The following is a 27,415-nucleotide window of genomic DNA, read 5'->3' as shown; positions in this document are numbered from 1 at the left end:
TACCTCATAGAAAGCTGAACCATCCTACACATGATAGTTTTATAGTGGAAATATAAAAAAGAAAATGAAGTAGTCTGATAATCTATCTAGGCCAAAATTGAATCAGACCCCATCCCTCCACCACGTTTACTGAAAATCAGTCATGTATTTTGTATAATCCTAGTAACAAATAAACCAAAAAACAGATGTGAGTGATAAGTGTGCCTTAATAAAACATACATATTAATGAGATTGTCCTGACTTGATGATGGAAATAAATGTAAAAAGTAGTTGATTAAACTTTATGCTCATTTTACAGGCAGAAGACTGTGGTGCTGTGAAATTCTATTATGTCACATGGATGGGTGTTTCTGTTATTTTATCCACCCTATTCATATCAATGAGGAAAGGCTCAATATTAAACACAAATACAACCTAAAATAGTTTTAATGCATCAGCTGAGTGTACCTAATAAACTGCAAGTTGAGTGTACACATGTACAGACTTGAATGAAAACAGCTGAATGCCTCCAGTCTGCCATCTACAGCTGTAACACTGTAAAATGTACAATGTGAGGTTGCCAGGAGTCCTGTATCCAGCAGATGTCACCCCACACCAGAGCTGCTGACCTCTGTCTCTGCTTTTCCAGTGAGGTATTCCCCCTGTAAGCAACCGGTGACGTATGAGGAGACCCCGGTTTTGTTGACTATACTCCACTGTTGGGGGATATCTGTCGTTGGTGGGGGGGGTCCTCCTCTCTGCACCTCTACACGGTGAACCTCACTGCTGTGGCGGAATCGTGCAGCTCGACTGAAGCAACAAATGTTTGAGATGCTTTATGACTCAGCACAGCCTAATTATGTAACAGGCGGGCATTGTTCAAGCTGCTCTGGGGAGTTTTTTTATTCTGTTCTACAAATTGGCTTCGATTGCAAATGACTTGAAAATATAAAAGAAGTTAAGTCAAGGAACTATATTTCCATTTGAACTGCCTTTGTGTTTGTTGTCCCCCATACTAGACCTCTTTCCTCACTCATTATCCCCCACTATTACTCTCACACACATTCACAGGAGAGGGTGTGGTGTGATGCCGCTCTTACACAGCAACACACTCCAAATAGGGGATGTTGTTACAGTCTTTCATAAAGGTACAGTGTCTAGATCCTGTGCACAAGCCTGGGGAACCTTAGCAGACCCTTGGAAAGGGAGATATTAATAACTCCTGGGCCAGCCCACTACATTCCTCATATGTGAGTCACTATGAGCCAGAGAGAGAGAGAGTGGAGAGGGAAGCGCTGCTTTGCCTGTTTCTCATTTATGTTTCTTTCCATGGAGGAGTGGAACAAGGAGGCGGGGAGGAGGCGGGGAGGAGGCCACCCCTTCTTTCGCAAAAATCTTGGAGGCCTAATGTGAAGCACAAGCATCTCTATACAGGACACATACTTCAGCACTACATAGTTTACACAGGATGAAGCCAGAGATTAGAATGAGATTGTTGAACTGTGCAGCGATGAGGAGGAATGGACTGTACTCCAGTGTGTAGTCGAAAGAGGGGCAGAGGGGAAAAGGCTTCAGATGGTGGGAACGAGAGGGGAGACAGCCTCGGAAAATGGTGGTATGGGGACTTGGCAGGGGAGAGTGTGAGTCACTGTTTATCTGGTCTGTCACCGAGAAACCAACTGAGCTTGATAGAAAAGAAAATCCAAGTGAAAAGCAGCCCAGCGATCACTTCTGCACAATGTCCTTTTTGTTTAACATTGAAAATCCCTCAATGTTTCTTCAAAATGTAAAACCCTAACTTACAAAAGAGTGACAACGGAGACAAGACACAGTCAGAGAAATTTATTTGATTTCAATAAAAGTTAACATTTTGTGGAGCTGTGTACAGTAGTCAGTGATATATCAGTCATTCAGCATGTAATCTCAGCGCGTCATGTTTTTTAACTGAGGTCTCATTCCTGCACAAACAAAACAGCAACAATTACAAAAATAATATAAAAAGTACGCAGAAAACTGTGACGTGTAAAGCTTCAAAGTAAAATGCATTCAGGTTATTAGATGTGTGCTGCCAGTTTAGTCGAAAATAATAAAACAAATCTTGTGAATAGAATTTTTAGTAAATACATTTTTAGATCCCAATGTCACTGGAATGCGCCGATCTAAAAGTGGCCCAGTCCTGCAAATAATCACTGAGATGAGACTGTGCCACTGCAGACCAATCACTGCAGGACCGTTAGATTTAAAGGTTTTAATGCAGTTTTGCTCTGAAATATATGTTGAATACTGCTCGCTCAGAGGGCGACTGCCTTTATTTGCTTCTGCTCAGCAACACAAGTAGATATATCTTTTTCAAAAGTTCATAATAAGAAGCAAAAATTGCAGGAGCCAAGAGGAAGAAGCAACCAGACCATTGTGATGTCTGAATACACAATCTTTTTTTGCAGCAATCCAAATGCAAGCCTTACTCTTTAAATACAGTTTGTTCCATAGTACGAGACAAAATCAGTCTCAGAGGAAAAGGTGAACGTGTCACGTACAATATTTTGACATTGGTCTGGGGGAAAACAAGAGCAAATAGGAACAGTAGCAGAAATGTGACGGCCAGTAGAGGATAGTCTCTTTCAGGGTCTTGTGTCTACGCATCAGAGCCCTTCTGCCTGCGTTTGGAGGGTGGGATCAGACGGTTGGGGAGCTCAGGGGGAAGACCGTGGCCCTCCAGCTTGACCTCGATCAGGTGGCTCGCCAGGGCAAACTCCTCATCATCCAGCATCCCATCACGGTCCACGTCTGACAGCTTCCAGATGCGACCCAGCACCGAGTTGGGCAGGCGGGAGCTCACCATCCAGTCCTTCGCCTTGGGACCGCTCAGTTTCCCCTCGTTAGGAGCGAGGTTATAGAAGATTTCATCATACTTGGGCTTGTCTTTGGTCACCACCCAATCCTCCTCGTCCCCCTCGCACCCCTCTCCGTTCTCCTCGGCGAAGGGGTCGCCCTCGTTGAATGGGCCCACGCGGGTCCCCATGAAGGCTCCACCCTGCACACCTAGTTGCTCACCTGCCTCCAGCTCCTCCTGCCGCAGGAGGGGCATCAGTTTGGCGATGTCGGCGGAGAGCAGCTCGTCCAAGGCTGTCATCAGATTGGGCTTCAAGGTTTTGAATTTGGTGAAATCATGAACCATCAGTTGCTCCTTACAAAAAAAAGTGACAAAACATGTTAGCCAGAAGACTTTAGACTTAAGTCTTCTGTTATGGCGTAAATACAGAGAAGGCTTTACACATTTGCCTCCCAGATGTACCCACTATGAGAACATGAGGAGTCTGACTAACCTGCATCTTAGTACAGTCTGGGAAGTCTCCAGCAGAAATGTTGTGCTGCAGCTGGATCTTGGAGAAAATAACTGGCAGCTGGTAGATCAGATTCTTCTTTTTATAGTCTTTTCTGAAGACAGAAGGCATCTCCTGCTTCAGGTAGCTGATGATGTGTGCATGGACCTGGGATGAAGAAGCTCAAACGTTTTAACACTTGTGACATGAAGAGAGTAAATGAAGAGAACACATCAAAATACCAAAACTACAGATACACACCCGAACCAGACGTGCCCGCTTGACCAGGTCGTTGAGCTTGCGTAAAGCCGCGTTGCGAGGAAGGTTCTGGATGTCAGCGAACAGATCCTCCTCTTCCAGCTCAAACAGCTTACGGTTGTCTGTGACCATCAGGGGCTCAGACCAGAAGGAGCCGATGTAGACGCGCAGGACCTCTGGGGTGCCAAACACCTTCCCCAGGGACCACATGAGAGCACCGTACACCCGCATCAGCTGCTGGGTGCCCACCATGTCCGCCTTGTTGAGCACCACACGCAGCTTGTCCTCGTTGCCCTTCAGGGCGCCGATGGCCTCGGAGAACTCATCTGATATCTCCAGTTTGTGGGCATCAAAGAGCAGGATGATGCGGTCCACGCGTTCAGCAAACCAGCGCAGCACGGCTGGGAAGTCATAACCTGTTTGAAGGAACATAAAGAATATCGAATAAAAAGAATCTGCATTAGCTTCTTCAACTATAAAAAGTAGGGGCAGGAGAGGGTAGAGAAGGTCGACACAGACACAAACCCTTCACACATCTGCTCGGTGCACGTCAAACCTCCCTTCATGTAACACACCACACAGTAAAAACTGTATCTTATTCATTTAAAATAGCAGCCTAATAAAACAACGTATTTTTTGGGCTGATTTCTTCATACTAAAAAGGGTCAGTTCACCCAAATTACAAAATACATATTTCTTCCTGATTACTTTGGATATCCCACTGCTACTCACTTCAATCCAAACCGAATGTTTTTATTCACATCATTGCATTTTTTAATTTAATATTATGTTAGTCTGTTATTTTATTTCACTCTTCTCTTGTATTTTTATTACTTATTGTTTTTATTGTATCTTCTTTTATTTTACAGCACTTTGTAGCAGCACTTGTTTTTAGATGCGACTTAACTATGATCATTTGGATTACAATTGGGACGCAGATTCTGAATTTTAATATATTTTATGATATAAGGAATGGTATACTGTACATAGATTTATTTATTGTTGTGAAATCCACAAAGAACCTTCCGTGCATCTTCATTGTTTTTGGGGTAGGGAAAGATAAATCTTGCCATCAGACATTTCAAAACCTCCGCAGAGAAAACCAAAACAATCTGCTCAGCTGATACCAGCAGAGTTCACTGAGGAAACATGTTTTTCATAACATGGATGCACTCACCATTTAAACTTGTTAGTTTCTCATGCAGATTGAATTGAATGGTGGGTTACTCGAAGTGTAGATGAATAGAAAAATGTAAAATCTACAGTGAGATGATGATGATGGTTATTTCTCCATATGTGCTGACAGGACTCAGTTCTGCTCCTGATTATGAGTTTATTGCTGCTGAGAAGTTTTCTCGTCCTGCTGCCAAGTGTTATTGTGACAGAGCAAACAAATCCCAGGAGTTAGCCAGACGAGCCAATGAGATGAGTTTATGAGACGGTGCTCAGGAGATGTTGTGTCTCTGCGGGACCCCCCCATGCCCTCTCCTCACCTTTTCTACTTCTCTCACCTCGGCTCACTCTCTGCTTGGCCCCGGACAGGATCCCTGGGGAGTCAATGATGCTGATACTCTCCAGGACCTGGTTTGGCATCTGGGCACACTGGAACCTGATATTTTCATTGGTAGAAAGAAGAGCACTCACATAAAACATGACAAAGTTCATGGAGGTTGTTCTTGTAAGCAACTCTGTCAGCGTCGATGGAAAGAATCTAAATCATGTGCAAAATGGTTAACTCATATCAGAGAGGCCAATGTGATCTAAGGGGCAGATTGGAAGCTGCCCTCTGTAGACTCCCCCCCCCCTCTGCAGGCCATTGTGTGCATGTAGGCCTCTCATTGCTCTGTGCTTCCTGAAGGAAAATGACCACTAGTGCCAGAATCAAACAATAAGGCCTGCTAACGATGTGTGGCTTAGAACAACAACACCACTTCCTGTAGCTTATGAACTTAACGAGCCCGTTGGCTCTCAGAGCAGGAAGTCAACGCAAATGGAGAGACGCAAATACGTACGCAAACACACCCTGTGGAGGGAGGGAAGGTCTCTGCTGGAAAACTGGCATCAGAGCTTCACTTTGGAGACGCATTAACAGGAGCACACTGTATGTGCCTCTCACTTTAGGCCTGCTCATGCTTATGGTAGATAAAAGTGCTCTGTTGTAAGATATTTGACTTTCTTGGTTTCCAAAAGTGGAAAAACATACACAGAAATCTGGCAGCCAAGACAGTGACCTTCAGTGTCAAGATTCACAGATTCCCAAAGCCTCACAAGCGTGTGACTTCATTTGTTTGTCTCTGCCCCGTGGGGCTGTGGAGGCCTCTGACCTCCACTTTGAACTTGCATACATTGCTGTTCCTGCCAGAGTGCATTAGCGTTCATCATCCTCTCGGGTGATATCGCTCCCTTTCTCAGTTTTTCCACAAATAAGGCGAGTGCCTCCCTGCTCTGAAATTTGGCACAAGCACTTGAAATTCCAAAGAGCTGAAAAACTTTTCTGTTATCTCTCCATTCCCTGTATGGGCTCCCTGATGGAGTCTGTTCTCACTAATGTGTATCTGGCTGCCTCAGTGGAATCTTTACACAGCTCACCTGTTGAGGAAGGTGTTTCCAAAAGGGTTGAGTTTGCGGAAAGGTTTGTTGGGGTCCACAATGAGGGCGTTACCTGGGATGACCCCCTCCACCTCACCATGCATGATGGCAGTGAAGCAATCCGTGGTGGGTTCAGGTCCGATCCTGCTCCCGGGAATATCCTGCTCCAGTAGATACCTGTCAGTCGCATACAAAGCTTGTTATTTCTTTCATTACACGTACTTAAATAAACTTAACACTCACACACAAGTGAACAGGTTGCATGTTTGAGGCAGAGGTGTAATGTCTTACTTGATGAATGTCGTCTTCCCTGTGGAGTACTGACCCACCACCAGCACCATAGGCTTGTTATCAAAATCTGCATCTTCCAGACTGGGAGAGTGGAAGTCATGGAAACCATAGTACTGCTCCAGAGGCAGCAGCTTCTTTCGATACAGGGACTTGAGCCCTTCTGTCACAGTGCGGATCACCTCTGGCGCTTTCTTCACATTTTTTCGCCCCCAGCGTGACATGCTGATCGACTGATTCTGATTCTCTTACAAATATCACTGACAGAGTTGCGTCTGCTGTATTTCCTTTGGCTAAACCTTGGAAAATCTTCAGGTGTTTCCTGTATTTACGCGACTGCTGTGCTCCTGTCCTTGAAGCCTCCTCTGCACACGCCAAGAGGAACGATAGTGATGATGTTTTCGTTTGAACTCTGAATCTTCCCCTGACAATTTATATTTCCTGGAAAGACAAAAGGTAGAGGTTAATCCAATCTAGATTAATCCAGGGGACAAAAAGTTTCTTTGTGTGCCTGGAGCCTGGTGAACAAAATCTGCCACAACCTAGAGTAAGGATGTGGAATCTGGTGTAAGCCTCAGCCCACCAGGAGCGAGCCAGGCATTGTCAGAGCATGCCTGGAAAAAATTGGTGTTCATACTGGAAAACTTGCAAACCCAGCCCTGAGTAGGGCAAAGACACAGATCATTGCTTTACAGTGAAATGAGTAAGACATTCCTTTTATCCCCTGCATACATGCACGGCTCAGTTGTTCATGTCAGGAAAAGACCTCAACACGAAGGCTATACAAGGAAAAACTAATTTAACCCATTTTAACCCCTTAAAGTAAGAATCTTTTTCTCTTCTGTCTTTATAAACAGAAACACTGGATTAAGATTTGAAGTTGCAGCTCATTATTAGAGGCAGAAACAAAAGTAAGACTTCATCAGTAGACGGTAACTCATCTATGAAGCGCTTCTCTCTCTTAAAAATCCCATTTGAACAAGGATTAAAGGAAAAATTGGCCCAGAGAAGACAAGGCAGCACAGTACAGACAAATCACAAGACTTGTGTGGACAGAGCTCTTGTCAAAATGGCGAACCCTGGGGAACTACAGGGGAGACATTAAATGTGATTTGCCCTACCATTTCATAAAAACAGTATTGTGCCAGCAGAGCCGTGTGGGTACAAACTGATTTCAAGCTTCCCCTGAGAATTTAAGTTGGGTTAAGGATCAACTGGGATGAATTTCTAAAGTTAAATGATGATGGAAAATTGCCTTGTGGATTTGTGAACACCAGTTGCAACAGTTTTTGGACTTGGAACCACAAATGTATTTTAATTGTAGCCTGCAGGAGCAACCGAGGGGAGTAGTACTAACGCATCCAAAAGAAGAAATGGAAAAAGACAGTTTATAGACATTACTGATACCTACTAAATACCATTAAAGCTTGGTTTCCTTTGCTGCATTATAACCAGAACATATTAGAGTAACAGTACAAATTCAAGCCGACTGGCGTAATCATATATAAAGTTTGAAAAGCAGTAATTACCAAGTTCTTATGGAGAAAGCACAGACGTCTTCAACTCTCCCTCTCTCTTGCCGTCTGGAGCCTGGAAAAATATTTTGACTTGAGGACACAAAAACAGTCAGTCTGCTGGAGGAGCTGCAGCTACTTGTATGGGTGTACCTCTGACAGCAAATGGGAGCCCTCAGCAGAGCGTCAGGGCAGTGGGATTACAGAGAATCGTTCTTCTCCAGGGTTTAATGTATTTCAGATGAGCTCCAAATCTGGCGTAGATCCTTACTCTGCTTGGTGAAAAAGCACACGCACTACACTGAGGTAAACTTCTCTTTGAGTTGGATGCACCTCCTCTTCAAGGGATGCCTGGCAACGCTGTGGGCAGCCCTAACACTCAGCTCAGGGCAGGGATGAGCTGTGGTCAGAGGGTGTGGAGCTGAAGGAGGAGGGGGTTGTGAGTAAATAATTTGGGTGGAGTCATTTTTTTCTCTTATAAACATGACATAACCTCACCGTCTACTTATGCATAATTAGAATGATGAACACAGCCTCAAGCTGCACCCCTCCACATTTTTCTGTCTTTTTTTCTCTCTACTCAGGCTACTGCAACATGTCATACGTTTACAGATGTGTTAGTTTTACCCCTCTTCACTCTTTAACTCCTCCCCTCCCAAACTCCATGGACACTTCAGGCACTCAGGCGAACAAACAAGCCCTACTTTTCCACTTCCATGCACCACCTGCTGGCTGTCTGATAAAGAACACACCCCACCGCCGTCACCATTACCACCATCCCCTCCTGACTCTCACGCAGCATGCCATCATTCATCACTCAGAGGAATGAATCCAGACGATAAGGAAACAACTGGACAAATGAAAGGGGGATCTGCAGTGATTCATAAAAGAAGCAAGGTTTAATTTACAGTTTTACTAAATGTACATTTCTTTTTAAAAAGTGTCAATATACACAATAAATACAATACAAAATTAATCTGTAATACTATACTTCAAATTCTCTCACTGTCTTTTTTGTACAATATTATTGTTCCTTTTTTCCATTTCAATGCTTGTGCTGTGTTTATGTTTGAATTGTCCAACAGGCTTAAAAAAAACAAACACACACACACACGGGAGGCAGGGATAAAGTTGCAGAAATATGAAACAAACAGACTTGATAACACAGAAAATCGACAGTTAAAACCGGCCTGCCCCCTGCTGACTAAAATGCATAAAGTCCTAAACCTGTGAGTAACAGGGAGGGGGCAGGTGGGTGTGAAGGCGTCATCTAAAAACATGAACCTGGAAAACTGTCTGACATAAAAATGCAGAGACTGAACTGAATTTCCTTATGTGTTCATTTACATCTTGACACAGTACCCACGAGCAGTCAACAGGAAAAACAGCGTCACAATTCTCCAAATGATTTCCTTAACAAGATTTAATGTAAAATTCACCTGATGTCTATATGAAATACATGTATAATGGAGGATGAGGCTTGAAGAAAAGGAACATTTGATTTTAGCATCAGTGGAGCCAAATTACCTTCGTGATAAGAGCATTAAATGTGGTTGGTTAAAGAACAAACTATGTATTTTGACCTATTACAGCATGGACCTGGTTGTATTCGTTTGCATCTCAGCTGCAGGAAACCAATTTAAAGGCCTTTGTTGACTTTAGAACCGTTGAATCAGGTTGCCTGGTTGGGAAACTGTTTGAATCAGGAGATAAACTGTTGTGGACCGGTGCTCAGGCCACATGAAAGGAATGTATGAACAGAGAACAGCAACCGTGGGACAATTTCATTTCGTTTATCTAGCTTGACTGACAGAATACATACAAAGCGACAGGCGTTGTCAAGTCTGCAGCTCACAGAGACCGTTTTACCTTAGACCACACTCATCATGGGTCTGCCTCAGGCTGTAAGTGACAGAGAAATGTCTGGACAATTCAAATGGACAAACAAAACCAACACAGCTTGGCAGAGTAGTACAGTGATACTGTTTTCACAGTGACCCCCTTCATCTGCCTCCAAAAATCTGTCTCTTAGTTCCCACTTATCAGTCTGGCCTGGGGCTGAAGGGCTGTTATCTACTTTGAGTCTGGGGCACCAGGTTGCCGTTGTGGCCACGGCCACCGACCTGAGGGTGCTGGGCCAAGGAGGGGGACGAAGAAGCAGAGGAGGGGGGCTGGACTGAGGGTCTGTGGGACGAAGCTGCCGAGCTCCCTGGGCGCTGGCTTTGGTGTTGGTGGTGCCTGCTGTTACCTTTAATGTGGCGCCCACGGGCAGAGGGCTCCTGCTGCAAGTTCAGGATGCTGTCGATGGCGCACTGCAGGTGCTCGTTCAGAGAGTCATCCGGGGGGCTGCCACTGGAGAAGCTGGCGTTATCCATGTCAGGGGAGTCTGATTTGCAACGTTTGGCAGGAAGTAAAGAGTCTCGTGTGAAGGACTCTGGAGAGGGTGGCCCAGGGGCATGCTGGTCCATTCTGAATGTCCCACCAACCCTATGTCTATTTTTCCCACCCACCCTCTTGTATTTACTTACATCTGTCTCTTGGTCTGCGTGCTCCTCTGCTCTCTCCTTTGCCCCTTCCTTGTCTAGGAGCTGTGGAAGATGATGGTGCTGTGTGGTTTTCATACCACGGTTAAACACCTCATCCACTTCATTAAGCCCCTGCATTGCACTCCCTAAACGGCCCCTTTCGAGGCTTGACTCTATGTGAGTGTGCGAGGCCTCCCTGCCTCTTTTCTCCACCTTCACACTGGCTATCACTGTCCGCTCTGAGGGAGGGGATGAGGCCTCGTGCCTGGGGGGTGATGGCGTGGGTCTGGGGTAGGACAAACTTTCATCTCCTCCCCCTGGGACACCAGGTCTCACACGGGGACTAATGTTTTCCCGATAGGTTTTTCGAAGGGGGAGGCGGCAGGTTGTTGGCGAGGGACTGGCAGTGGAGGCAGGATTGTGTTTGACCCCACCAATGTCGTGATGATCTAATGTCCCATTCATTTGAGTGGAGGAGGATGATGAAGTACGAGAGAAAGAGGTAGAGGAAGATGGGGCTGCATTGGGAGGAAAATTACCTCTCAGTGTCGGGTTACATTGAGTGGTTGCTATGGTGACTGATGATTCAGAAGAGGCAGTGCATACAGGGGACTGAGTTCTGATGACTGTTGTAGAGGGAGTAGATAAAGGGTGGGACTTTGGATGTGGTACAGCAGCTGCAGACTGAGGCTGAGACTGGGATATGGACTGGCTGCTCTGCTGAGGTGCGTGCACTGGGTCTAAGGCAGTGTTATGGACCACCTTGCTGAACCCCGTTTGATCCTGCTTGATCTTCAGTTTCAAGCCAATCCTCCTGCGTGCCTCGTAGGTCTTCATAGGCGGTTTGCTGGTTCTCTGTGGAAGAGCGTCGTCATCGTCGGCTGCTCGAGAGTTGAAGGATGACGACGAGAAGGACGCTGCCGGCGCACGACTGAAGGAGGAGCTCTGGCTGGTGGGTTCAGCCACCAGCTTACTCGGTGCAGCCAGAGGTGGTTGACAGCTGCTGGACCAGGACACAGAGGCTCCGCCTCCACCCTGCTTTATTACTAGTTTGGTAGGAGGGAAAGGGGTGACAGAAGTAGTGGTAGGAGCAGGAGCAGGAGGAGGAGGAGGAGGGGCAGGAGCTGGAGCTGGAGCTAGGGTGGGTGCAGGAGGAGGGTTTGGGGTGATGTTTAGAAGAGGGACTGGAGCAGGAACAGGAGGTGCTGGAGGAGGGGCAGCAGCAGCAGTTGCACCTCCACTCACTGACGTGCGCTCAGCAGCAGTAGATTTCTCTTGGGATGAAACTACACTCTCCAACATGCGAGCATTTGCTACAAACTCCTCTGCAATGACATAAAAACAATTATATCATTAGCATACACATACCATCAGTGTACAGTTTAGATGAAGACAATCATGTATGTACAAACAGTGGTAAAGTACCTGGTCTCTCCTTAGCCAGAATCCTGTCCTGACTCAACGCAACCTTCTCCTCCTGAATGAACATCCGGTCGATCATCACCATCTCTGCCGAGGGGCCCAGTCTCTGCTCAGGTTTAAACGCCAAAAACCATCAGTTCAAAATCAATTCAGGAAAAAAGAGACAGAGAACCTGTGTTGGAAATGCTGGTTCATATACTTACTTTTGACTCCGCAAAGAGTAGGTGGCGATATTTATCCAGCATGGCCTGGGTCCTTTTCAGCAGCTGACAGGAGACTTTCTCAAATTCATCATCCACTGTGCACAAGAGAACCAAAAGGTTCAAAAAGGTCTTGAATTAGGGCACTTAACTGTATTTTGCCAGCACTAGAGGCTGTGGGGCTTGTTACCTCTTTGATAGTCTTGAGAGGAGTTGGCAGTTCCCTGGTAGAGATGGTAAGGCAGCAGTCTGTGCAGTGTGTCCTCAAAAGAGTAGAAAGGAGCACTGTAGTTTGGGTGAAGCACTGAACCCTGCTGTTTCCTCAGCTGTTCTAGCATCCTGCAGTGACGTGCATATAAAGAAATATTGTTCAACAAAAATGACATTTTGAGAGTTAAAATAACATTTTAAATGCCTGCGGTACAAACCTGGCTTCTTTACTGGGCTCTGCGCTGAAAGGCATCTTCATTGTTGTCTGTAATATAAAGAAAATAGATGAAAACCAGGAACTTCAGACTGAACTCAAACAGAGGCCCTTTCTTAGGACTCATATTAACCTGAGGTTGTGCGGGAGCTGGGGGCTGTGGAGCAGGCATTTGAGTCAGACTAGCTCCTAACACCTGTATCTGCATCCCACCTTTCCCCAGGGTCATCCCTCCAACTGAGCTGATCACTCCTGGCTTTGGCTGAACCTGTGGAGAAAAATATCATTTTGAAATTCAGTGACAGGAAAATATAAAACGTAACAAATATATGATAAGGACCACAGTTAAGTTCTTGGAAGAACTTGCTTTGTAGTGTTACCTACCTGTGCAGGCTGGGTAAGGCTTGCAGGAGTGACAGTCTGATTCACCATTGCTCCAGCTGGCCCTTGGGCTCCTGAGAATACCTGTAAGTCACTTGATGCTAAAATAAGAAGAAACATTGTTACAAACAGAAATATCTTAAAGTGTGTTCAGGATCCTTCAGTTTTACATCAACATTAAACTGCGTCCAACCTGTAGCAGGAGTTTTGACAAGCACTGGTGTCGGCTGCAGCACAGAGGGAAGTTGAGCCGGTGTACCAGTGCTGGTTGTTGATGTAATCACAACTTTATCGACAGGCACATCTTGCTGGGAAGTGAACTGACTTGTGACTTGAGACTGAGGGGGCTGCGCGGCCTGCAACAGGATGTTCTGCTGGACCTGGAAACACATCAGGACACGCTTTAAATTTTAAATAAGAAACTGCTGATTGAACCAATGTGGTTTCCAGGAACTTACACAAAATCTGATTTGCACTGATAGATTGCATATCTTATCTCCAGGTGACTTTCTACAATAATTTGAAAGGATGCAAAAGTATATGTATATTAATTTACTCTGACCACCAAACCATGAGATTTTCCCCAGATTTTAACTACATTAATGTATCACACAAATGAGGCTCTATAACAATAAGTACATCATATAATAGACAAACAGTTACTGGCAGTTGGCAGAGATTACTCAACTGTGAAGTCAGAATACACAAGATGGCTTTAATGGTGAAACCTCTAATTTCATGTAAATTCCTTAACAAGTGATCATTAAAGGGATTTTACCTGGTGCAGCTTATCCAGCAACTGTTTCTGCTGAGGTGACGGCTGGGCAATGCCTGACAGGGTCTGAATTTGCGCTCCTACTAGTTGCAGGTGGTGCTGCTGCTCTGCTGTCAGACCAGGGATGGGAACCTGGGCTTTCAGGACAGCAGCGGCAGAAGTGCTGACAGGAGCTGCAGTGAACTGGTGCTGTGCAGTTGGTGCAGAAGGAGGCTTGGGTGACTGTGACATAGGAGGCATATCTTGTTGATAGGGGGCAGGCTGAGAGGCTGGCCGCGGCTGAGCCTGAAGATGAACTTGAATGTGTGCCTGCTGAAGCTGTGTCTGCTGCAGCTGGCCTTGCGAAACAGGTTGGGGAGATTCTGTAATCTGGTTGTGGACTATAAAGAGTGGAGGGTGAGACGAGGGTGTGCAGGAGCGGGAGGGAGTTTGAGACTGTGGCTGAGGCTGAGAGGGAGGACGTGACTGCTGCTGATGAAGAGGTGACTGGATCTGCTGGCTCAGAGTGAGGGGAGACTGGGAGGGCTGAGGACTGTCTGCCACTGTGTTGTGAGTGGTCATGGCTGTTGAGGGGGACATGCTCTGGATCTTCAGGGGCTGCTGATGTCCACTGGAGGGTACCTGAAGAAGTGGAATCACAATATATTGATATGTGTATCTGGGTCAAGAACGTAAACAATTTGTAAACACAGGAGGAAATTTTGGGACATTCAGCACAAAAATTAAACACACAAAAGGTTCTACATGCACACAGTTTAAAGTAAATGTGATTCTAGTGCTTGTCTCTAGATTAGCAAGGTACAAAATGGGGCTGGGTGATATGGCTATATCACAATCTCAATTACAACAGGCTTTTCAACTAAAAAATTACAGTAATAGGCCGAATATGTCTTTGGCTGTATGTAAAATACACAAGTGATATTTAATGCAATGATAGTATTCCACTGTTTGGCACTGCATTAGATTAGAAGTCTTCACACATGTAACAACAACCTTCATTCTGGTTTTAACATATTTTCATCACATAATAGTTTTCAGTTAGCTGTATTGAGTGAAATTCAATAAACTGAAATTTAGAATTATCACCCAACCCCAATACAAAACAACACAACTTGGGTAAAACAACACAAATAACAATACAAAAGCAAAGTGTTAGACTTTAAAATCAATTAGCTGCTTAAGCTAAAGGAGTAGAAACCCAATGATTTCTTCTCTAGTGTTTGAGGAGGATTACACATAAAAAAGAGAGCAATGATCATTTGGCGAGGCAAAAAGAAAAAAGTCGACATAAGCAAGAAGTCAAGATTTGCGGGGCTTGTGATGGATAAGTAGAAAGTGATCTGGAGGCTTCAGGGAAGGGGGGTCAGGGTAGCATGTAATCGTGGTTTGGGGGTCATTACACTGGTCAGACTAGGGGTTACAAGGAATAGTAGAACTTTGAGGACACAACAGTCTAATGGTAAGTGCAGGGTTGAGAGGTATGGATTGATTTATCAGTCATTGGTCAGTGATGCAGTAGATGGAATTGAGTTGATAAAATTTGATTGAGCAAGGTGAGTGGATTAAATCATTGTTAGTACAAAGGTTAACAAGGTGCACTTGACACCTTGCTAGCTCTGTTATTAAGCATGAGCATGGTTTCTGAACAAAATGCATAGAATGAATGATAGACAAAACAAATAAGTTAAACAACTAACTTTAGTTCAGTTCCAAAATCCATAGAGGTTGATAAAGTTAAATGTAAAATTGGAACAGGATATGAATATGTATGAAAATCACTGAATGGTGGTCATGCTTTTTACACATATAATGAAGCAATGTTAGAAACAAACAGAAGCTGCAAGCAAATTAGTAATTTTTGCATATAGGATCTGCAGCAAAAGCGAGAGCCATGGAAGCAACAATTAATGCATAAGACAAGTACAGAGCAGTGATGGCTAAAGGTAAGATACCCTAACGTTGTGGTAGCAGCAGCGGCAACAGGTGGGGTGGGACTTAACATAAAGGGGCACTTCTACCTGCTTTACCACTGCTGTCATGTGGGAGGGGCCAGGGGAAGGACTGTGGCTCTGACCCCCCCAAGAGTCAGTTAACTGGCTGTCATTGACAGCGGGGGCCAGAGCAGTGATGCTGTTGCTGCTGACGATTACGGACGCTGGTACGCCCACAGAGGGGGTTGACTCATTCTCTGTTTGGTGGTGCTGCTCCTGATAGGAGTACGTTTACCATTTCAGGATGAAGGAGGGAAGAAGGAAGAGGGTTGGAGGGAGTAAAATAGTAAACCAGAGAGGTCAGACCAAGATATCACTCCGTGCATGTTATTAATCTTTTATAAAACAATGTTAACTCTACACAACTGTAGCAAACGCAAAAAGGAGTGGAGGACTGACCTGTTGCAGGAACATCTGCAGAGACTCCTGGCTCAAGATCATGCTGGAGCCCTGGTTGGTGAGCAGTAACCTTCCTGGACTGTGCTGAGACTGATGGGGGACCAGCCCCACTGCTGTGACAGGGGAAGATGTGGACACAGACATGGATGGAGAAGAGGAGGGTACTGTGATAGCCACGGACACAGAAGAACCGGGTTGCATGGTGAGAATAGAGGACTGCGGCACATGCTGTTGGGTGGGATGAGCAGCCTGGTCTGTGGAGCTGCCCAGAACAGTAACACACTCTCCAGATTGGCCTTGACCCATGGTTGCTGCTCCTGTGCTACTGCTGTTAGGGACTCCGCCTGGCTGAGGTTGCAGGGCAGGCTGAAGGGTGACTGCCGGACTCAGACTCTCCACTTGACTCAGCATGGTCAGGGAATTCTGGATGGGCATGCCCTGTATGACTGTTTGGGCATGACCTGAGACTGTATGGGTCTGTGTCTGGCTTTGAGTCTGAGCCAATGAGACAGGCATCTGAAAGAGGGTGGGTGTGCCCATCTGGCCAGGCTGGAGCTGAATGGGTCCAGAGAGGATATGGGCAGCCCCAGGGTGGCCCTGTGAAGTCAACACCTGACCAAGGTTGATGTTCTGGTTTGTTAATATCTGGTTAGCAATGAGCTGCCCACCAGGACCCTGGCTAGTTATGATGTGGCCCCCAGGGTGCTGGGTCAGGATCTGCCCACCTGCCTGTAGCTGTGGCAGGAGAAACTGGTGGTTCTGACCTTGTAGGACTGTTTGATGGGGAAGAACGATGCTGCCTGATTGGTTTAACAAGTGTACACTGAGGGGCTTGCCAGATTGTTGTGCTGCTTGTTGCTTGAACAGAGTTTGTTGAAACTGGGTGCCGTGTGTTGTGGCTTGAGTACTTAGGACAACGTTCGAGCCTGGCTTTCCTGTCAGGAAGGCTACATTCTGAGAAGCAGAAACTGGAAGTTGCTGCAGCCCTAAAGCCTTGTGGGCATCGTTTTGCAGGGGTTGGGGTGTTGGCTGTGACTGCTGCTGTTTAAACAGTTTCGGTTGGATGGCTCCCCCATGGGGGGGTTTAGGCTGAATGGGTGTTGGTGTGCGTTGGATGATCACGTTCTGCATGATTTGGCCTTGAGTCTGCGTCTGAGGTCCAATTCCTGAACTCAGAGGGTTGCTGCCAAAGCCCACAAGCCCAGCAGGAGCAGTCATTGTACTACCACTGATGCTGTTTGTGCTGCTGACACAAACAGCTGGTCCATTTAAAGCCGGAGATCCCAAAGTGGCTTTATTACCTTGGATCAGTAGTCCACCTCCGGAGCCTCCAAGCCCCGCCTGAGAACCAGCACCTGATACATCTGGCCCAGGCTGTTGCAGCTGGTAACCTCCCATGGCTTTAGCCAAGATTGGTTGCCCAGACTGATTGATAGTCATGACTGTGGGCTGACCCACAACCTGAATCTGTCCAATACCCAAATGTCCAGACTGACTCCCATTGGGAAGACCTTGGAGACTTGAAATGGGTTGAAGCGTCACATTTCCCAGGCCCACAGGCTGCATAAATGGCTGAACGCTAATGGCCTTGTTCATGACCTGGGATTGAAGCTGAAGGCCCTGCTGAGCAAGCACTGACCCCAGCATGTCAGCTGTGGCATTGGGGGGCGTAGCAGTGGTGCTTGGGGCTGACCCAGGGAAAATTGTCGCTGCTCCCCCAACGCCAACACCTATGCCTACACCAACAGCAGTGCCTCCAGCCCCAGAGAGGCTGGCATCAGGCAGTGTCTGAACCACCTGTGTAAGGCCTGGAATTCCAAAGGAGTCCAGGTCCAGCTCAGCCTCTGCCTCCTGTAGGCTTTGCTCTGTGATGTTGGCTTCAGCCAAGCTCTGTTGCAGGATGTCACATGGCTCGTGATTCGCCCCAATGCCGTTGCTCCCACCCTCGCCACCTGGGGACCCTCCCAAGATGTCTTCATCCTCCAGGAAGTCAAGGTCAACACTGACTCTGGGCAGGCCTGCTGGCTCACTGGCCGACAGCTGGACAGCAGGCTGGACCTCTGGAACATGGCCCTTAAAGGAAAGGAGGAGAAGACACAGGAAAGAAGTGAAACCAGGTGATGGAAGAATATTGATGGCTAGATACAGATGTGTGCAGAGGAGCAGAACAGAATTAAACACAAAAATGCAGACATGAAAATCCCACAAAAACCTCTTGTCAAATCGCAGCAAAATCAAAGCTTGTAGATTGTAGGTATGTTAGTGGAAAGGGAGGGTATTTGGAGTTGCATGCTACATAGATGGATAGAAAACAGAGGGGGGAGGATTGGGGGATGTTACTCACCCCAGTGGTAGAGAAGAACGAGCTGGAGGGATCACTCGAACCATCCAAAAGGTCGTCAGTGTCCAACTACAGACACACCCACCCATGAAAGGACAGACAGAAACCAAAGGCACCCAAACCAGCAAGCAAAAGCCACAAGGACAGAGAAATATACAGACAATCAAACAGAGGAGGAGGGCAAGGAAAGGACAGTGCACAGTCCAGAGAACCCAGACCATTAAGAAATAGCGAAAAGATAGGCGACGAAGGGAGGGCAGGGGCAAAATAAAAGGAATAATACACAGTTGGGAAGCGTTAGTATTAGCATTTCTCATATTCTGATTTGACCTAATAAAGGGGAAGGCAAGCTGAAACCATAAACAGTGCAATCAAAAGCAAAGACAATAATTAAGCAGAGAAAGCAGTTAAAAGGAAAAACGTAAATGAAAGAAGTGAGGGGTGTGGGTTTCAGGGTTCACTGAGGCGTAATTTGAACGTAACCTAAGTATGGAGTCACCCAAAACTCCTCATTGCATCAATTAAAAATCTATTTTCTGAAAAGAGAAATCACAAGGTGTGATTTCTTTAAGAAAGAAATGCTCTCGTACTCACATGGGTCTCAGATCCATGAAGAAAGTCATTGAGAGCTTCTGGGTCACTGCAGGAGAAAAAATTGTGAAAATTCTCAACATGACAAGAAAAGATGACTGTACAGTTCGTTACGTGGTCAAACTACCTGAGCACTTTTTCAACAGTGACTTACCAAATTACATCTAGAAGGCACCTGCCGTCTTCATCATCCATGACAACTGATGAAAAGATGAACAAGGATTTAAAGTTTGGTGAGGATTTATTTCACGATAAATGAAAATAAAAACAACACAAACAAAAAATTGACTTGTTGGCAAAACTTATAATGTTAAAACCCTGTGTACACCATTATGTGTCTATTATATTATCAGTGTGATATTTTAGCTCCATATTTTATACTTTGACAGGATGAGCAACATCTGAGGATAAGTAACAAAAACAATTTGAGCATTTTTTAAATGCTCATCAACCTGTGTGACACTGAATCACGTCATAATGTTATTCATTATTATAAATCATGTGATTGGTGGATGCTTTCAAACGTTTGATACAATATTCTTATACATTTTCATAAAAAGAAAAAGGTTTTCCGTTGTAAAACAGAACTTGTAAAGCACAAAAACTAATCTGAAAAATGACTTTACATAAATACTGTCTTTACAAATTAGACCAGGCCATAAATAAAAACCGTAAGTTCTTTTAATAGTTGAAATGGCTCTGTTTTAGTTTCACAATCAATTCAAATTTGGAGTAATGACTCATAACATGACATCACATATTGCTGGCAGACGTTTGTAAGAATTGTTTTGTGACAATTAAGCAAAGCACAGAAGCAACTAAGAAAGATTGGACTTTAACAAGGAGACTAATTTTCGAGTTTACATTTTACATCTCAACACGAGAGCAGATCTCCATCGCCAGTTGCAACATGTCGTGATTTTACACATAAAAATGTCAGAAAACAACAAAAACAATCCAGCAGCAGCAGAAGTGTTTGCTTCGCACCGAGAAACAACTGAAAACGCGCGGTTTTCACACCGCCTGGGATGTGACCGCCGCTGAATTTAGCTCAAGTCTCTGCAATCGTGCACAAAAACTTCCAGCAACGCGGTCACAACAAGTCGCCGAATAACCGAAGGAAGCATGTTACCGAGGTTCTGCTGGGGACGTCTCCCCGGTCTGCGGCTCTAAAGAGACAGCGGGTCGTAGCCATTACTCGGTCCGAGCAGAGCCAGTGCGCAGGATATGAATGGAGACGCTGCAAGCGGCAAGCTACATGCTAGCTGGTGTTTTCAAAGCGCTTTCCATGCATATTTGGCCGATTCGTTTAAATACACGTTATCTTACCGCCACGTAACCGACAGAAGACATTACTTTACTCTGACGTTAGATTCCAGAAGCTACTTTTACCTCTATTTTCAGCATTTTGATGCATCTGGGCTGGATGTGGTTAGCCTAGCCAGCTAGCCTGCTAAGCCGAGCGGCTATCAACAATATTCAGACGCACAGCTAGCTCGAGCCTTTTGACATTCAAAACAAACCACCGACGGACACATTCCAAACACCCGCTTCGCACATTGGAGCCTCGATTCGACCCAGAAAGAGCAGCGTCGTCTGCCGAGGAGCGCGGACGCAGTGGCGTAGCGAGCTATGTGACTCTCCCTGCAAGCAAAATATGAGTTAATGTTGGAATACTCTTGGATGAGGGGGGTATGCTTGGGAATTCGGTGGAAAATGAGCATGTTTGCCGGGTCGTGCAGCGGCGGGGCGCCCCGATTGCGCCTGCGGTGCAGTTTGCGGGTGGTCGCCTGTGCGGGAATGTCGCACGTTTGTCGGAGTTTTTGGGAATAATAGAGAAAAATGCTGTTTTATAACAAACTCACCCGAGACGATAGAAGAGCAGGCAGCGCGGGGTCTCCAGGACAACCTCGCACGGGCTGCTGTGCAGGACCCAACTACAGGCAGGAAACAGCAGACTTCCGCTTTGCCTGATTGAAATCTGTGGGCCTTCTGTGTTTTTCCCCCCTCTCATCGACAAACACACATTGAGTAAAAGTTGAAAATCTGCCAATATTGATAATAATTATAACAATGAGAAAAACAACACAATAATAATGTTAATTATAACAAAAAATAATGATAACAACAATAATGACGTTCATAATAATTATAGTAATAATAATAACAACAATAATACTAATGATAATTATAACAACAATAATGATAATAACAGAAAGAATAGTAATACAGTACAGTAATACTAATGTTAATAATAACAAAAACAAATTATATAACAATAACAATAATGAGATTAATGATAATCATATACATTAATTTATAATTAAATAATGACAACAATAACAACAATAATAATGATGTCACATATAAGAGTTATAAGATACATTTAGTTTTAAGCATCGTTTTATTTCGATTAGAAAAAGAATAGATATAAACCCTGTAGGTAGAGAAATGAAGCAACGTTATAGAGCGCTCATTACTGTCGTGTACTCCAAGCAAGTAACTACTAATTTTACTTAACTGTACCTAACTATTTTGTCTGCAACCTCGGGCGTAACGTATTTGTGTTGTATAGACGGGATATTTCTATCAGTTCTTTTGTATTTGCGAACAAAAATGTGAATAAAATAGAAGTGCAAAATAAATCTCATATATATATCATATACACTAGACATTATTTGGGATATTTGTGAAGTGAATGAGCATATGATAATCGGAATTACTTTATAAATCAGAATGGTTATTATGTTTACAATAAGATGCCTTTAAGTGTTGTCAGAGATTTATAATTTACAGATTGAGGAAGAGATGCAGCATGATATAATTTAGATCGGGGTTTTTTATACGATACATTAAACTGAACGGTGTTTGGTGTCGTTGTAATTTGTGTTATAGTGTGGTTAACATTTGGCTGTTGGTTCCTGAATTTAGTCAGCTCTCAATTTTACAACAACAACTGTAGCTCGGACAGTGGCTCTTATTACGCAGAGCACCTGAACGCAGCAGTAGCCCTCCCGTGTCACGTGACAGAGATGAGGCTGTGACGAACCACCCGCAGCCATTAGCACTGGTTAGCACGTTTGTTGACTGTTTCCCTGTGTCTCCTCGAAGAAAACAACACAAAGAGCGAGGCGAAAATGGACAACAGTGGGAAAGAGAAGGAGGCGATGGCTTTAATGGCGGAGGCGGAGAAGAAAATGAAGTCGTCGCAGTCGTTTTTCGGAGCGATGTTCGGGTGAGTTCGTTTGCTGCTAACGTTGAGCTACTTCTGTCAAGTCAAGGGCCAACGAAGCGGAAGATGGTAAAAACCAAAGTGATAAACTTCGCTGCGGCATCGGATCTTTATCTGTCGCCAGAATCACACGAGTGTATTGAGCTAAACACGTAGTTTTATCTTCTGTTGGATCACACGTGTGGAAGGTAGCAGTCAGTCTCTGCACCTGAGAAGAACCAGCTAATGCTGTCTGCTGAAGCTAATGTATTTGTGCCTGACATGAAGGAGACATTGTGCAACGTTTTTCTTCTGAATGTTTGCCTGAAATGTCGCAGGTCTAGCGCCACCACCTGGGCAGGTTTTGCAAGGTTACCCCACGTCACATGTTTATCACATTTGTTTACATTACGCCCGCCCCCATTCACATGTGCAGCTACGAATGGAAGAAACCGTCGACATTTCTTCTTCTACTCCTACTACTTCTTATTGTTATTATTATTATTACTGTCCACTCCTTTGAAATCATAACAATGAATACACTCGCATTATTGATACCTAGTTATCAGTATGGCACTTAATGTCTGTATCACCCCAAAATAGTTTCAATGTGAATAAATAAATTAAATGAAGCTTAAATTAAACACGTGTGCTTTCTCATAGGGGTTCCTCCAAGCTTGAAGAGGCCTGTGACATGTATGTGAGGGCAGCCAACATGTACAAAATGGCCAAAAATTGGTGTGGTAAGATGAGTATTACAGTCTGAATGGGCATGCATAATGATTGTCCTGTTCTCTCTTTATGTCTGTGAAAGACTTTCCAGCTTCTAAAATGCAACATTTTCTCCTCAGCTGCAGGAAATGCGTTCTCCCAAGCTGCTCGTCTTCACCTGCAGATGCAGAGCAAACACGACGCAGCGACCAACTTCATTGACGCTGGAAATGCCTTCAAAAAAGCAGATCCGCAAGGTAATCATTACTCATCACCACCCTCAAGATATGTTGAAGTTCACGTGAAATGCTCTTTTTTTTACAAGCTGCTTTACCAATTCCATTCAACCATGCACATACAAGTAATGTCAGATAATAGAAGAGCATTAAAAGGAATCAATTACGACTCTGCAGTTATCAAATGAGGATGTGGACAAATTAAGTATAAAATAAATAATGACATCAAGAACCAGTGGTCACCACCATTTAGGAACATTGTTACTCATCTCGAATCTTGAACCTCCACAACTAGTTGCTTCTAATTTTGTTTATCTTGTAATTTAACTTCATTTTGGCATTTAGTTGTCTCATTGACTTAATTCACTGAATAACAACCATAATATATCTTGTGTTAATAATGTTATTTTTCTCAACAGAGGCCATAAACTGCCTAAATCGAGCTATTGAGATATACACAGATATGGTGAGGCTTGTAACAAGTGGTTTTTTCTTGATGTCTTAAAATATTGAATTTGAAAATGACCTTTTATGTTTAGCATCGTATTTACTAATGTAACATATAACATCTTTATTTTTGTGTCTAGGGCCGCTTTACCATCGCAGCCAAACATCACATCTCCATTGCTGAAATTTATGAGACAGAGCTGGTGGACATTGACAAGGTCAGACGAAGTATCTGTTTATAATTATTTTACATATTAAATCTAGAACATATTCTTGCCTCTGTTTTAGACTTCCATATAAAATCATGGTAAAGCTATATTTACTACTTATGTCCAATTTCCATTCCAGGCGATTGCTCATTATGAACAGGCAGCAGATTATTACAAAGGGGAAGAATCCACCAGGTGAATACTTTGAATGAGTAACATTTCTTCTATTCGTTTTTTTGGGTGTAAGGTTTTATATTTCTCATTTATTTGTTGTCTTAATAAATCTTTTTTTTTTTTTTTTTGTATAATTGTGTCATTGCATCACTTCCAATGAATGTGTTTGTACTGAGAAGTGTCTTGTTTATCTTTTGTAGTTCAGCAAACAAGTGCCTTCTAAAGGTAGCAACCTACGCAGCTCAGCTGGAGCAGTACCCAAAAGCTATTGAGATCTATGAACAGGTGACATCTTTGTTTTACCATGACATCAATGGCACCAGGGGCTGTAATAACAAAACCAACCTGAACTTTAATTGGTGATTTTAGGTTGGAACCCACGCAATGGACAGTACGCTCTTGAAATATAGTGCCAAGGATCACTTCTTCAAGGCAGCGCTCTGTCACTTCTGTGTAGACATGCTGAATGCAAAAGTAAGTTGTAGCACATAATGGCACATGCAGAGCAACTGTAGCACACACCGCTGCTGTAATACTCATTCTTTTGTTTTTTCAGCTTGCTGTGCAGAAGTATGAAGAAATGTTTCCAGCCTTTTCAGACTCCAGAGAATACAAACTGTTGAAAGTGGGTATTTAAAATCTAAAATCCTCCAGACTAACTCTCCAGGTATAGAAAAGATGGAGAGTTCAATGAAACCGTCTGCTGAGATAAACCTTCAGGCTGGCTCCCTGCTGCTGTCTGGTTTCTGCTGTTGTTTTCAATAAAAACTGTTGATAACAGCTGCTTGAACTTGCAAACAACTACATGTCCCTGATTAAAACCGAGGGACATTGTAACACAAGTTGTTGTTGAATGTGGATTTACAGCATAGTTACATTCCAACCTGAGTTCACTGTGTTCACTTTGTGTCCCTGCACATCTACTGGGGTTGTTTAGGTAGAGCAGATCTCACTCTGTTCTCAATGCATCTTGTGTGCATTTACACCTGTGCTTTCATGTAGTCAAGCTCTTATCTGATTGCAATCTGATCACCTTAAACTTATTTCACTGCCAGGTATTATTAAGCCGTCAGGATATAGTTTTTTTTATGATCACTGATGTACAGCATAAAATATAGAAATGTTTTTATCTCACCAGAAACTTCTAGATGCCTATGAAGAACAGAATGTGGATGCCTATACTGATTCGGTGAGTAGACAGCTGTCTTTCAGCAGAAGATAGACATGTAGTCAAGGTTTATGATTGAGCTTGCCTAAAGTTTCTGTAGCAATTAGTTTTAAAATCCTGGTTTTGTTGAGTGTTTCGGGGTCTGTATGCTTTTGCTAAACATTAGTTGAGTGTTATGATGCCAGCAGAAGTAATGAATTGGTGACTGAAGTCTTCATAGATGCAATAGATTTTTGTAAAAAATCAGAGTCAGTTAGAATCAGAATCCTTTATTGTCAATGTTCAACATACAACACAGCTATATAGATAAACATATTAAAGTGTAACAGTGTTATGATGCAAATTTGTACAGTAGGACAGTCAAACTGACAGTCCACCTTAGTATTAGTGCAAAAAAAGACTTGATTTTAGAGTTAGAATATTCCTTTTCTGTGGTGTAATCAAAACCTCTCCATGTATCCTAATGTATATTTCTTTTTATTGAGGTGTTTTCTAACCTTTGAAATCAAACTGATGATATTAACTTTCCGTGTCTCAGGTGAAGGAATACGACACCATTTCACGGTTGGACCAGTGGCTCACCACCATGCTTCTCCGCATAAAGAAAACCATACAGGATGACGAGAGCGACCTTCGCTGACTTCCCACCGTGCTTCTCTTCGAGTTCTTTACAACCAACTTGCATCCTTCGTTTTGCCTTGAGCCTGTCACTTCCATTCTAGCAGCATATCTTTAAAAAATCTTGACCATTAGACCTTATATTTCTTCACAAATACTGTTTTCCTTCCTACCATCTGCAGTATTCTTTCTTGCCTTTTTAAACTGCTCAACTCGATGCTCCAAAATGTTTGGTCTTTCTAGTTATGAACACTATTTTCCTGAGTGCACACAGCACATAGTATGTTAGTTGTTTATCGTTATGATACATGTATTGGCCCAGTTTTATTTAAAAAGTTTCATAATTGGGCTGCAATACCAAATACTCATACCAGCACATTTACATAATAAGAGTTTTTGTTTTGTTTTCATAATTAAAAAGATGGACAAGAGGATGCCAACTTATTAACACTTGCGAGATATATTTTCCAGAATGTGCTTTAGAATCAAAGGAAACTGACCAAAATGCCAGTATGGATGGAAGCGGTCACATTGGTTTTTGGTACTTTTGAGTGCTCAAGTGAAAAGTAGGTCATATCAGGGCATCTCTAATTGAAACTGCACTTCATCTCAGCTGCATGGCACCTCTCCCAGCAGAGAGGCCAGAAGCTCCTGAAGTAATTCCATCGCAAATACCCCCTCTGCCTTATACCGCAAAGTTCTCAGGACGCGAACAGCTACATTTGATGAAAAATTAATAATATTAATAATAATGCTTTTATTAAGTGTTATCGATTAATTGTTTTTGTCACTTCCATTTAAAGTACTTTTATTCAACAAAAGAAGATGAAAATAAACCTTTGTAAACATTTGCATGGTTTGGTCTTAATGAGAAAACTAAAGACCTTTTACCACTGTATGGGAGATATTTCAAGTTTTTTTGTAATTGTCTGATTAGTGTTTGTTTTCTGTCTTAACTAACCAGGCTGTAAAAATATTTTTTAAAAGCCTGCACCGAGATGCAATACAGTAAAGAAAAAAGGAGCTTTACTGATCTGAAAACTGTGTTCATGTATCCTTGTGATGATTATTTCAATAGACAGTTTGGTCTTAAATAATTTGTCAGTGACTTTCCTGTCAATACAATTTAATAAACCTGTCTCAGTACAGCATCCTACTGGGCGTGTGTAAAGTGATCAGCTGATCTCATCTACCTGCATGTTCTCACATCGCTGCTTCAGTTGCATTAGAGGAAACGGGCACGAGTACAGATGCTTTGTGAACCTGCAGACTTCTGGATACTCATTTATTCTTCTGATGCTTCAGCTTGTTTACCTTGGGTTTAGTAAGTATTTTATGAAACTTGAATGATAAATTGTCTTTCCGACTATTTTGATTGAATTTTTTCGCCTGCAGGTCAAAGGATTCACCTACTTCACAGGAGTCTTTGCCAAATTTCCTACTTTACTTGATAATTGTGTTAATCCCTCAAACCGTTTTACTCTTTTAAATAACTTGCATGAAAAGGTGTAACATAAGGGACTCGTGCATTTCATCATTCCACAGACCTCAGGTGCCTTCCTCTATTTTTACAGCAGTGAGGTCCCTCAGGACTATATGTACTAAGCCTGTTTGCCTCAAATGAGACACCAGAGAGTAGGG

General features: G+C 43.7%; 3 protein-coding genes across 13 annotated transcripts; 1 reads left to right on the top strand and 2 right to left on the bottom strand.

Annotated features, from left to right (window-relative positions):
- Positions 1 to 1,806: 1,806 nt before the first annotated feature.
- On the bottom strand, positions 1,807 to 8,577 carry ehd2b (EH-domain containing 2b). 2 transcript variants are annotated; one of them, XM_020087897.2, is made up of 7 exons: positions 7,967 to 8,577; positions 6,441 to 6,878; positions 6,150 to 6,326; positions 5,072 to 5,169; positions 3,564 to 3,976; positions 3,306 to 3,470; positions 1,807 to 3,166 (listed from the first exon to the last, which is right to left on the bottom strand). In XM_020087897.2, exons 2-7 carry the CDS (start codon positions 6,659 to 6,661, stop codon positions 2,615 to 2,617), a joined length of 1,626 nt encoding a protein of 541 aa, XP_019943456.1. In that variant the 5' UTR covers positions 6,662 to 6,878; positions 7,967 to 8,577; the 3' UTR covers positions 1,807 to 2,614. The 2 variants fall into 2 exon arrangements, with proteins under 2 accessions (XP_019943456.1, XP_019943455.1); XM_020087896.2 differs by having other exon boundaries at positions 2,463 to 3,166; positions 5,054 to 5,169; positions 7,967 to 8,356.
- Positions 8,578 to 8,828: 251 nt separating this feature from the next.
- On the bottom strand, positions 8,829 to 20,973 carry bicra (BRD4 interacting chromatin remodeling complex associated protein). 10 transcript variants are annotated; one of them, XM_069534931.1, is made up of 15 exons: positions 20,866 to 20,973; positions 19,155 to 19,200; positions 19,004 to 19,049; positions 18,413 to 18,478; positions 16,069 to 18,141; positions 15,697 to 15,885; positions 13,682 to 14,299; positions 13,097 to 13,283; positions 12,907 to 13,004; positions 12,656 to 12,790; positions 12,527 to 12,573; positions 12,289 to 12,437; positions 12,102 to 12,196; positions 11,902 to 12,022; positions 8,829 to 11,801 (listed from the first exon to the last, which is right to left on the bottom strand). In XM_069534931.1, the coding sequence occupies exons 2-15, from the start codon at positions 19,193 to 19,195 to the stop codon at positions 10,021 to 10,023; spliced, it is 5,646 nt and encodes a 1,881-aa protein (XP_069391032.1). In that variant the 5' UTR covers positions 19,196 to 19,200; positions 20,866 to 20,973; the 3' UTR covers positions 8,829 to 10,020. The 10 variants fall into 10 exon arrangements, with proteins under 10 accessions (XP_069391032.1, XP_069391031.1, XP_069391037.1 ...); XM_069534930.1 differs by having other exon boundaries at positions 20,393 to 20,885; XM_069534936.1 differs by lacking the exon at positions 18,413 to 18,478.
- A 1,006-nt stretch (positions 20,974 to 21,979) lies between these two features.
- napab (N-ethylmaleimide-sensitive factor attachment protein, alpha b) lies at positions 21,980 to 26,949 on the top strand. The gene is made up of 11 exons (XM_020088570.2): positions 21,980 to 22,235; positions 22,875 to 22,954; positions 23,063 to 23,179; positions 23,578 to 23,624; positions 23,746 to 23,823; positions 23,954 to 24,009; positions 24,189 to 24,273; positions 24,358 to 24,462; positions 24,545 to 24,613; positions 25,127 to 25,177; positions 25,695 to 26,949. Exons 1-11 carry the CDS (start codon positions 22,138 to 22,140, stop codon positions 25,794 to 25,796), a joined length of 888 nt encoding a protein of 295 aa, XP_019944129.1. The 5' UTR covers positions 21,980 to 22,137; the 3' UTR covers positions 25,797 to 26,949.
- The last annotated feature ends 466 nt before the right edge of the window (positions 26,950 to 27,415 follow it).

Source organism: Paralichthys olivaceus, chromosome 11 (genome assembly GCF_024713975.1).
Source record: "Paralichthys olivaceus isolate ysfri-2021 chromosome 11, ASM2471397v2, whole genome shotgun sequence".
Taxonomy (NCBI): Eukaryota; Metazoa; Chordata; class Actinopteri; order Pleuronectiformes; family Paralichthyidae; genus Paralichthys; species Paralichthys olivaceus.
This window is presented reverse-complemented; position numbering and strand designations above follow the sequence as displayed.